Source organism: Sinocyclocheilus rhinocerous, unplaced genomic scaffold, assembly GCF_001515625.1.
Source record: "Sinocyclocheilus rhinocerous isolate Xijiao unplaced genomic scaffold, SAMN03320098_v1.1 scaffold3862, whole genome shotgun sequence".
In the NCBI taxonomy this organism is placed as follows: Eukaryota; Metazoa; Chordata; class Actinopteri; order Cypriniformes; family Cyprinidae; genus Sinocyclocheilus; species Sinocyclocheilus rhinocerous.
In genome coordinates this window covers 108268-121306 of record NW_015652266.1, presented here as the reverse complement: position 1 = coordinate 121306, position 13039 = coordinate 108268, and the positions used below count along the sequence as shown (strand labels likewise).

Below are 13039 nucleotides of genomic sequence, written 5' to 3'. Positions count from 1 at the left end.
ACATGAACAAATAATTAATAGATTATTTGTTAAGATGTGTAAATAGAGGTCTACACAACAAGCAAAGACCAACAAATGAAGATCATATGAACTGAAAGTTCACTGACATTTGTAAGCATTTCAATTTACATTAAATAACCATATGTTAATCATCAGGTAATGTTTAGTAAGTTCATTAGTAAACATTAACAAGAACATTATCTCATATTTCTTGCTATGTGAATATACAGTATATTAACTAATGATCTGTTGAGCATAATGTTTGTTAATGATTTATAAATTAAAGTTATTATAAAGTGTTACCGAATTAAAATTGAAATGAATATCATACCTGGCTTCATGGGACAGAAAGAAATACCCAAAAGCTATGAGCTATCAAACGTCTCATCCAATTTGTTTGGTCTATTAATAGACAACTGAATGTGTGTGTGCCCACTCCCATTTTGTTTGCATATGTTTGTCGCTGTTGTTTAGCTCATGTCATGCCCTGCATGCTTATGACTATAATTTTTGCAACAATATATTGTGGGATATAATGCATACCAATTATAATAAATGTGCTAAATGTGAATATGCTGTATATATGTCACTCATTTTATAGTAATGGTACTTTGTGAGCTGTTTTTATTTTTTTTTATCCTGCCCCAAATGACCCATAAAACTTTAGGTTGGACTATACCTTTGATGACACGCAGTCTTGGCACTAGTGATGGGAGACATTGAGACTTTTGAAACTTAAAATTGAAGCATCTGCTCTACAAAATGATTCACTGCTTCAAAGCGCTCAAATTCTGCACTCTGAGGACATCAGCTGGTTAAAGCCATGTTAAGGCTAAATGCCACAGCAAAAATGTGTTCAATGAAATTTGCTACAAAACAGCTGCAGGTGTTTTCAAGTGTGTCTATTATTTGTATTATCTTTAGCCTGTAATATTTTTAGTCTTGTATTCATTTGTAGCACTTAGTCTTTGTATCACCAAGTATGTAACACTTTTAGAAACTTTTTTTTTTTCCATTTCCACCAAACCATTACTAAATTAAAATATAAAATAAAATTGACTTGAAATACAGTATGACATAACCTGTTGGTTGGTAGAAATCACATGACTTGGTTGATTTGATACACGCTCCGAAGCACTGATTCAGCAAAAGATGCATAAAGGTTTACAAGCTTCACAAGGCAGTGCTTTGAACGCACTCCTAATTAGTTGGTAATGATCTTCAATTAACTTGTTTCCAAGTCCTCAGCAACCAGTGGTCGCTTAATCCACACATACAAAGCAGCATACCTTTGCTACTAACAAAAAAAAAGTAGAGTAACAGTTTTAGCACAAACAAAACTGGCTCATAACATTTATAACATCTTTCAAATAAAAATAAATAAAGCATCACTGTCACAAAAGTTAACACAATATATCCATAATACATACAGTATATACAGTACATGGAAACTCAAAAATATTAGAGAAAACAAAAAGTTATTAATATAGAAATATAGTCTCTTATTTTGCTTTTATGAGTTCTCTAAGCTTTGGAAAGCACACTCTATGTTTCAGATGCCCATCATTACACATCCTGACTAGTGATGAAATTAATACAACAGTCATTGTGATGGACAAAATCATTGGGAAAATATCACATGAATATAAACGCTCATTGATTTCAGCTATGCACATAAAGAAGGCTATTACTAGAGGTAAATAGCAAACCAGGATAGACACTAAAATATGAAAAATTATTCTAAATGCCTTTTTTTCTGCTTGTTCTCAACAGCTCTGCCTCTGTCAGTTTTATTGTGTCTGTCTTTCTCTGTTGTTTGAAAAAGACAGACAATTTATAGGCTGTTAACGAGAAATAGTTGTTAATAATTAAGTTTATAAAGCAAAGAAAACAATAAAGCAGCTCCAGTACAGTGATACTGATAACCAAGTTGGGTTTGATGTTCCTGTGAAGAAACACCCAGAGGAACCAATGAATTGGTGTTCCCACAGTGAAGAATAATGCTGTAATGACAACAATGAAGAGAGAGCCAACATGTCCCTGACAAAATCGAAAATGGGGGTTGAATTGTCTGTTTGCAAGGATGAATTATACATGGTTGTTCAGAGCTGAGAAAAACCGAAATTGAGTCAGTTTCATTAATTGTATGATTTGCAAAAGTATGTAAGCAAAGAGTTCAAATATACACAAAGCACTTCTGAACAATAGGAACTGATTTCTAGATAAAATCTTACAATTATTTAGCCTCTGTTAGTTGTGTGTAACGTAACCCATAAGTTTGCAGTTTATGCATTAAAAGAATTAAAGGAATGTCACACCTGGATTGATGAAACAGCATGCAAAATTAAAGTTAATATTTCATTTGATCCCAGCAGCACCAAGCCACCAAAACTGCCCTTCATCCGTTCATTAGGATCTACAAATGTGCTTGTGCTCATACATACTGTGTTTGCATAGGATTGTTCCTGTTTTTTTTTTAGCTCATGTCATGTCAATATTTGCTTATGAATGCTGATATTTGCAACAGCATATTATGAAATGTGACCAAAGCTTGATGATTTGAAAATTATAATGTGCTATCATAAACATAATTATTGTACACAGATATTTTTACAGTTCAGACAGCTTTACAGATGTTTGTAAAAGGGTGATTATTAATAAGAATTATTGTTTGAATAGGTTTCATATTTTCGCTTATTTTTATCCACGTCAGTTTGCTTATGAATGTCAATTTTAAACAGTACATTATGAAATGGTGCAAACAAATCTTATTTGCCATATTTGAATAGAAAATCATTGTGTGCTATTATAAACAAAAGTTATTATATTTTTACAGATTACCTTTCATTAGCTTTTGATATAAGTAGATGTCTCTGGAGACAACGGTGATATTTCTTTGAGTTAAGTAGAGCAGATAAGTAGTCCTCCTAGGCATAATCAACAGTGACAATGAGTGACTGAGATGTGCGTAGTACAATCCTGTACCCACAAATAAAAATAACGCTGTAGTAGTGGTAGGTAGTAATGACAAGAATGCCAAAATGTCCCTGACAAATGGCGTAGCACTTTATCATCTAATCTTTACTTTATAATCTCATCTAATGTCGGTGTTAAATTGTTGCCTTGAAAGGATGAATTACACATGGTTGTAGAGCTGAGGAAAACAGAAACGAATGAGTCTTTTAAAGGGATAGATCACCTTCAGTTGGTCCCCATTGACTTGAATAGTGTTTTTTTTTTTCATTCTATGGAAGTCAGTGGGGACCGGCAACGGAAGGTGAACTATCCCTTTAAAATGACTAAGTCTGCAGTATATGTATTTGAACTATTGAAAAAAATGCCATACCTGAATTGATGAAAGATTGTTCAAAATATACTACAGAATTGTTTTATTTGTTCATACCAGTGATGAGCCACAAAAGAGCCTGACTTTATTTAATCTGTTCATAGGGAAATATAAATGTGCCTGTGCTCACATATATTGTGTTTGCATTGTCTCTGTTTTGTTGTTGTTGTTTCTTTCATGTCATTAATGTGTCTTCATGAATGTCCATATTTGCAGCAACATATCATTCAAACAAATATTGGTGAAATATTTGAATATAAAATCATGGTGTTTTATCATAAACATGGTTATTGTACAGTGACATTTTTACAGATTGTCTTTCATGATTTTTTTTTTTTTTCCAAAAAGGCAAATGTTGTTTCTAATAATCATCATTATTCATATATGTTATAGTTTGAGAGTCAAATCATGATTTAAAGAAGAATGGGGTAAGGTGCGCACTTTCCTGTATTTATCTATTTTATGGAGTTATTTTGTGTCAGAATATAAAATCATGGTGTGTTATCATAAACATGGTTATTGTACAGTGACATTTTTACAGATTGTCTTTCATGATTTTTTTTTTTTTTTCAAAAAGGCGAATGTTGTTTCTAATAATCATCATTATTCATATATGTTATAGTTTGAGAGTCAAATCATGATTTAAAGAAGAATGGGGTAAGGTGCGCACTTTCCTGTATTTATCTATTTTATGGAGATGTAAATATTGTTCCAAAGCAACTTTGAAAATAATATAGTGTCTTAAAGTCCCAAGTGAGCAAGTCAAATGTGACATTAAGGAAAAACTCCCTAGGATGTTTAAAAAGATGCATTAGCAAAAAATCTCAGGATGAACCAAGACCAAAGCCCTCATCTTTGTTGCCATGATATTAAACAAATTCCTATAAAACATCTATCCATACAGGCATACACTAATGTTACTTGGAACAAATTTAATTCAGGCACAACAGTAGATATTAAATTATGAATTGCATATAACTTATATATTCTAACAGAGTAAGAATCCATATGCAATGCAAGTAAGGTTAAGTGCAGGTGGTGCAAGACAGACATAGTGGGGTTAATTCTACTAAAGGACAAAATATAGCCTAATGCATATGGTAATCAATTACTACATTACAAAGCATATTATATGACATTTTACTCCATTATATTTCTGATTCATGAATGAATGATTCTTGAACAAATCAGTATTTTTTATTCTTTTCAGGTAGGGGAGAGCGGGGCACAAAGTAACACTTTTTGACTTTCTCAGTGTGTGTAAATCCACATGGGGTTCAGAATATAATTTTTTTTATCCACAGTAATTTTACACTTGTCTAGTACAAATATGTCGCTTTGTTTCATGATTACAGTGTATACGTTTTTCTTTATTTACCCTCAAAAAATGGAAGTGAAATGTGACAACATGCCCTGTACTGATTGTAACATTGTAACATCTGAGGGGCACGTTGTAACATCTTAAAACGTTATCTGATCTCATGAAAAAAATATACAAGACAAACTAAAATATTTTGTTCATAAAATAAAATAATTATTTTTTTCAAATAAAATAATGGCGTTTTTTAAGAATTAAAAATAATCTGATTTTGGAGTTTGACAATGAACACATTGCAATCATGCTTGGGACGGCCCACATAAACGAGCAAAAATGCTTTACATGTCTTGAAATAATAATTTCTAAACATTAAACATTGACTGTCAGTCTTTATTCACCTGTTTCTCGTTGTTTCTCATTAAAATTTGTTGAAGTAAACAGTGTAAATTACATCGCTAATGTCATAGAATATCTGCGCAACGAGTTTAAAACTAGTTGCTGTTTTCTGCTAGTTAGCGAAGCATTAAAAAAACTATCTGATGAATAACAGATTGGAGATTAAAATAATAGCAGATTTGTCTCATTTTAAATGATTAATAAAAACAGAGATGAAAAATGTACTTAAGCCAGAATTTTAATTTTACTATGGTAAAATAAATGTTCATTGATATCTTCAAAAGATTTTTGAATTTTGGCACACTTTTTTTCTATATAATGTTGATATGGTAACTAATAAATACTGTACATTTTATTATGCTAGCATGTGTGGAAATATTCAAACCATGTATGTGTCAGACTCTGTTCCGTGTGTTGTGTGTCTCCTGCTCCCCATGTGCCTTCCCATGCCCTTATTTGATTAGTTTCCTGTTCCTCCCCTGATTAGTTTAGTTCATTTGTCCCAGGTGTTCCCCATGATGTGTCATTGCTCCCAGGTGTGTCTCGTGATCCCCTCCTCCTGCGTGTATAAATAGTGTTCCCAGCCCCTAGTTCTCTGTCCGCTGTTGAACGTCTTCCTGTGTTCGTCTCCCTTGGTTCCTTGGTGCAAATAAAGTCTTGGTAAAGTATTCTCCAGCGTCTCCTCGTTCCTCGTGTGTGTGCATCGTGACAGTATGTTACAACTAACCCCGCGTTACTTTGTGCCCTGCGCTCCCTGTCACATTGAATGGTTCATTTTGTGAATTCGACTGATCCGATTGCAGTGGGTAATGACTCAGACTCATTGTTCCAGCTCTCAAGTTAACAAATCACTGAATCATAAAACTCAAAAGTGTAAAACTGATCAAAAACATTTTATTTACTAATTTAAATTCATGATGTACTGTAACACCATTGTGATAACAAAAGGGTAAATATTTAAATATGCTAAAAACAAAGTAAAGTTCTTTTGTCAAAACTTCAATTTTATTTAAATAATTATAGTAAAATAATAGCAATAATAAAAGTACTATATAGTGTTGACAATATTATGAGATGTAGCGAATGTTATTCATTTACTCTTTCTCCTCATAGACTAAGCATAAAACACCAATCAGCAAAATACAAGTAATCAAATTACATTGTTTATCTCTAGCATGTATTCATCACACATTATAGTCTTTCAAATAATGTCAAGTCCCTTTGTTTAAAAAAAAAAAATACAACAATCTTTAATGCTCTCAGTGTGTTATTAGCGTTTTATTTGTTCTCTAAGCTTTGAAAAGCACATTATGTGTTTCAGATGGCCTTCACTATGCATCCTGATTAGTGGTGAAATTAGTACAAAAATCATAGTGATGGACATATGTATAAATGACTACTGATTTCAGCTATGAACATAAAATAAGCTACAACATTATAGGGATGTGACAAATCAGGATGTCTGTTTCTCAAGAGATCAAAGTATCTGAGTTTCTTTTATCCTTACAACACTAAAATATGAGAGATGATTCTGAAGGCCTTCCTTTTCTGCTGGTTCTCAACAGCTCTGCCTCAGTTTTATTGTGCCTGTCTTTCCCTGTCATCTCTATACTTTTGTTCCCCTGGACCTGGAAGTTTCAAGGCACGTAGGACAGAGGCACAGCAAAATGAGATTATTATTACCGCAATGCAAAAAAGCATAAAGAATATTTGATCTGGAAAAAAGTCCAGTTGAGATCAACAAAAAAGACAACCAATTGATAGTTTGGCCCTGAAACTTTGTTGGTAAGTATTATGAAGTCTATTAAGCAAAGAAAACAATACAACAGCACCAGTACAGTGATGTTCAGTGGAAACACCAAGTTTGGTTTGATGTTCCCATGGAGAAACACCCAGAGGGACCAGCAATTGATTGGTGTTCCCAAAAATAAGAACAATGCTGTAATGGTAGTAATGACAAGAGTGCCAAAATGTTCCTGGCAAATGTAGTGCCACTGTAGAACTTCATTTAACATGGAGACTGAATCGTTGCTTTGGAAGGATGAATTACACATGGTTGTACAGCGCTGGGAAACAGAAATTAATTAGGTAATCAGTTGTAATTTTTTTTCTTTTCAAGAATGTTTTTATTTGGTCCCGACAACGACAAGCCACCAAAGTCTTTGACTTTATTTCATCTGTTCATGAGGTAATGTACCTGTGTGTTTGCATAGTATTGTCTGTCACTTCCCAAATAATTAATGTCTATATCTACAACTGCATCTTATGAAATGGTACGATATTTTAATAGAAAATCATGGTACAGTACCAGACACACCTATATGACCTTGGCTATATGAATTTATGGAAGTATAATAAAAAATTTACATTTAAGGCACTGCATTGCAAAACTAAAACCTGGTTTCAAGCCTGAGTAGGGTTTCATAGCCTTGGGTAAAAAGTGCTAACCCTGCTCCTAACTACCTTTCTGGGCCTTGAACGTTTCAGTTGCGTTGCTGTCTATGCCAGGTCAGAAAGCTCTCGGATTTCATCAAAAAATATCTTACTTTGTGTTCCGAAGATGATCGAAGGTCTTACGGGTTTGGAACGACATGAGGGTGAGTAATTAATGACAGAATTTACATTTTTGGGTGAACTATCCTTTTAAGCACAGTGTTCTGAGTATTTTGCTCATTCTTTTGAGTAAGTACTTTGCGACCGTTAAAAAAATTATGTACTAGAATGAATGTTTGTAACGTAATTAGGACATTCATCATTTTGTCATTGTTTGGTTGCTTCCCTGCCATTCACAAGTCATCCCGTGGGCCTCATCAGAATCTCATCAGAACTAGTAGGTCATCTGGGAACTTACTGTTTTATGAATACTGTGAATTTGGACATACTACTCTTTTCACATACTGTTTTTTGCCTTGTAAAGTAAGTGTAAAGTAAGAGACATGAGTTTAATAGTAATGACAATTTTCTCTCAGAAAGGTGACGTAAACATGAGATTGTATCAATATTTTTCTAAATCTGTACACTTTTGGACTTCATTGGAGTTATTTTGTGAAGTCCTGTGACCACAAAGCAGAAGCAGAACCTCCTTGTATAAGAAAAGTAATATATAAATTGTTGATTCTTTCCTGAATGGGTATGAATATTAACCACTGAAAAAAAAAAAAAATTTATAGTAAAATGTACTCTAATAATCTTTGTTTCTCTCTCTCTCTTTTTCAGTATCAGTTTCTTGAACATCCTTGTATGACAGAACAGAGTCCAATGGCAAGCAATGTATGAAATCTTCAAAGTTATCCTGTGATCAAGTCATTCATTCTAAACCACTTTTGGGTGCTTGAACCCTAAAAATACAGTGCTGATCATTATCTAGTCATTTTAGTGTGTACTTAATATTGTCAAGTGTGTATAGAGCATATGAGAGCATGTGACTGCTGCAAAAGCAGAGGGGCTCTTTGGATTTGAGACTTTAGTCTTTGCAACTTTACAGATCTTGTTTATGCACCAAGAGCTTGTAACACTCCAAAGAGAAAGGAAAAATTGAAATCGCATCATATGACCCCTTTAAGGAAAATGATATGTGGTGGTGTTGGGAGGGCAAGCATGTATGTGAGTCAGAGGGATGAAAACATACTGAGAAGAAAGAATGTGTTACAGTGTGTGTCTGACGAGTGAGGAGTGGCATAAGATTTACAGAGGGAGACAAAATACATTTTGCACTGGGAGTGAATAATCTGAATGTACTTCAAATTGTGTTTAAATTGTAGTTTTTGGTGTTCATATGAAATTTCTGCAGTCTGAAGTGATAAATCATGAAGAATTCACTCCAAAGGAAAAGAACCTCCACCTCAACTTTAACTAAAGCCAACATGTGAGTAAGGATTTTGTTAGAAGAGCCTGAATTAATCTTTCAGCATGGGTCATGTTGGAAACATAAAAACAATCTCTAATTATTGTTTTAAATGAATAGCAAGCTATACTATAAACACGCAGCCTAATTAAGTTGCATTTTTTCCACATCTCTGCCTTGTTAAAAAGCTTTTAATCAAAGTGATTTTCAAATGTTTTCTTAACAGACAGGCATTTATTTTTATTGTTGACAGCTGATGCAAAGACAAGCTGGTTTGTCGGTGTCATCAATCTAATATCAGGGCCACACTACATTCTCTGTATGGGATAAATTAAACTTTATGTCTCCCTTCATTTTTTATTAATGAGACATTGTATCTCACAGTGTGATTTCATATCTCACATTGTGACTACTAATCTCACAACTGCAACTTTATTTCTCGTAATTGTGGCTTTATATCTCATGACGTAACTGTTTCTCTTATGAATTGCAAATGTTATATCTCACAATTGTGACTATTTCTCAAAATGTGACTTTATTTCATATTTAAACGATATCTCACAATGATCTTTTTTATTTTGTACTTTGAGGTACAAATATTTGCTAGTTCAAACAGTGACAGGCAGAAATATTTACCTGAATGAAGCATTAGGGTATTATAATTGAGCTTGGTTGTATTACTTTCTATTTTCCGTTGAAAATAGCTGTAATGCTTCTGCAGTATAGTTTTAAAAAGACAAAACTCAAAAGTTCCTAATCACAAGTGTAGAAATTTATGGATGTGAACTGTTTTGGTGCCCAGAGACCGGTCTTGTCACATGTTGCATTCCATTTTTAACATCCATTGTGAACTTTAACAAGACAAGTGTGTCAAGGTCTTGAATTTATTCTCAAGTCAAAGTCACATATGCATGTCTCTGTCTCTTGTTGCCCACAGGCTGACTACAGACTGATAGTCTTTACATTGATCTCCAAAGCGCAACAGTTTACCAGATGCTTAATATTCACTAAATAAATACTGAATTATGTGAGAGTTACTCTTCAATTCTTGGGTTCTGCCAATTCGGGTTAAATCTATAGCTTTTATATTAATAGGCCAGGTCTTCCACTGTTATCTGTTGAGTGATATTTGTCAAGACATGGTCAAGATATATTACAGCCAACAACATTTAAGGAAATGGATACATAATGAAAGGGTATATACATATTTACAAATATATATATATATATATATATATGTGTGTGTGTGTGTGTGTGTGTGTGTGTTTGGATAAATTTAAATTTAAAGTAGGATTCCCCTTTCTAGCCTTGTCCAGTATCTCATGGAATACATAGATCAAATGTACTAGCACAGACAACAGAGGTTATATTGATTTAGGTAATGTCTTTGAGGACGTCATGTACCAGAGCCTACCTCCCTACCTCCATATTTAGCTGTAACAGAGACCTGAATTTTTCAGGCAAGGCTTGTGTAATTCAGTATGTTTGGCCTTTTCAAGGTGCTGGGTCATTAACAATCTATGAGTTAACAAGGTACTTCTGGTCTCATTCCAGAATGTGCTAAAACCCCATATCCTAGTAATATAGAGCAGAGATATTGTGTTGTTGTTCTATCATCATGTTTATGTATGTATGTAATGGGTTGCTCTTGACTGTCCAGCATGGACTTTTCCAATATTCCCACTTTCCAAGAATAAAGACAGCGTGATAAATATCTGCACAGGAGTTGTGAATCAGATTAGTTTATTAACTTGGCACTATCTGACAAGCAACATTTCACACAGTGTCTTCAGGTCATCATACCATTCCTGCAAAAAACATTGTAAAAGAGCTATAATGATCATTACACTTATGAATGTGTGAATCTGCTGAATGTGTGAATCTGAACATACTTCTGGGAGAGATCCTGCATCAGATGATCATGTCTATATATACAATTTCCTAAATAGACCTGTGACCGATGAGTGAGAGGGATAGAGTGAGAAGGCTCAGATGATTTCTTCAGGAAAGCAAGCTGGCGGTTGTTGATTTTCATCACACTTGGTATTTCAGTTACAGGCCAGCTGGGATCAGAGATCACACTTAGGAACATACCGCTCTTCTATTAAATGAAGCGATAGTGTAAAACATTGCTCTCTAATATGCAGAGTGAGAGTCAAGGGAATCTCTCTGACTGATTTTTGAGTGTCACTTTTGCGTATCAATTATGTCTAAGAACTTCCCCAATGTCACAGAAAGCATACATTCTTCTAGCATATCTTTGTTATCTATCTGGCTCAGACACACTGTTCATATGACACCACAGAGTCTGCTTAGCTTCAACAGCAGTACCAAGGTCAGGTTCATCTAAAGTAGCCAATATTATTTCATCAGGAAGCCAAATGTGACAGGTTGACAAAATGTGCTTTGGTGTATTCTAACTGATTGTCTCATCTTGCATAACTAGTTATGCTGTGTCAACAACCCTCCTGGTAGATGTGCTAATCAACATTAACCTTTAACATTTAGTTCTATTCATTGAAATGAAGCACTGGCAACCAGTCAGTCAGCTCAATTTTGTAGCTTTCCAGCATTGGCAATAACCTTGTGAAAAAGAAGTACGCATTAGCATTCTTTTAAAAAGAGTACTTATTACTGAAGTAATATAGGCTACTTTGAAATAATATACTTAAGTGAGAATGCAATGTTTACTGACACTTAATTACATGTTATTTGTAATTCAATGAAAATCATTAAATTTATATTAAATGCAATTAGTTGAACTTAAGAGTGCTTTTTATATAATCTTGATATGTAATTACATAATTACGTCTACTGTTATTGTTTAAATGTACAAATAATTATCTTTAAATGTAATATTGAATTACATACTACAGTTAAAATTAAAATCAAGTACTTTACATGTGGTTATGTCAGGCAGCACATAAAAATAAGCACTTCTTTAAAGCATGAAAAAAAGATTATTTAATTGGAAAAGATTTAAAAAGATTTATTTTATTTAACAATTACAAAGTACACATTTTAAAGGTTATTTTATTATTCTATTATCTGTACAGTTTTTAAACAGGTGCACATTTCCACAAAAACTTTTTCACAAGGGTAAAAATGAAAAAAAAATTGACATCTAACCATGTAATTTCTTCTAGTAAATCACCACATTATGATTGAAAAAACTACTTATTTTTATCATATTTTTGAATGTAATTTTGGCAGATAGTCTTGCTCAATCACACTTTATTTTAATGTCCAATTCTCACTATTAACAAACCATTAACTACGTCTTTTGCATCAATAAACTCCTAATTTTCTGCTTATTAATAGTTAGTAAGGTAGTTGTTAAGTTTATGTATTGGGTAGGATTAAGGATGTAGAATATGGTCATGCAGAATATGTGCTTTATAATAAACAGACAATATGTTAATAATAGGCATAATAATAGGCAAGCAACTAGTGAGAATTGGTCCCTATACTAAAGTGTTACTCCTTGTTACTCGTAGATTTTTGTATAATGGTTTGTCAACCATTTCTAAAAAATATCATTATTTATTGGATAACACATTATTCAAAGATCTGTCCAGGAGAGAGCACACATGCCGGGGGCCATGTGGTTGTGGCTTTGAAATTATGGCAGCTGTGTGGAACTTTACACTAGACAAATGTCTTTCACCTCTTGCTCATGTTACAAGGACATGCTGTCACAGTGTTTGAAAAACACCCCGCTGGCGTGTTATTAATTATATGTAATGAAATGAGCGCATGTCTGAATGAAAGTCTTCAGGAAGTTGTCCTCTCTTGCTCTGTTGAGACTAAATGCCCTTTCATTAAGCTTTAAAGAATTTATGCATATGTTCAACACCAGAGAACTATTTCACAGTTTATATTTTAAGCTTACTTGGGAGCTAAATGTTGAGCCTCAGTCAGAATTTATGGCCTAGGTGAAAGGAAAAACTTATCAACAAATGCTTTTCTCCAAATTGTCATTTGAATTATGATATCATATAACCCCACTTCTTAAGAAACCCACTCTTAACCCAACTCTTTTAGAGAACTACAGACCGGTTTCCCTTCTACCTTTCATTGCAAAAACATTTGAACGAGTTGTGTTCAACCAAGTCTCTGCCTTTCTCACACAGAA

General features: G+C 33.6%; 1 protein-coding gene across 1 annotated transcript in view; it reads left to right on the top strand.

The window, feature by feature from the left end:
• LOC107714227 (uncharacterized) overlaps positions 1-13039 on the top strand; it is a 19889-nt gene that overhangs the window by 3880 nt on the left and 2970 nt on the right. The window contains exons 2-3 of the mRNA XM_016520027.1: positions 8277-8330; positions 8822-8925. Coding sequence (XP_016375513.1) covers positions 8867-8925 — 59 coding nt within the window. The 5' untranslated portion in view covers positions 8277-8330; positions 8822-8866. The remainder of the gene's footprint in view (positions 1-8276; positions 8331-8821; positions 8926-13039) is intronic.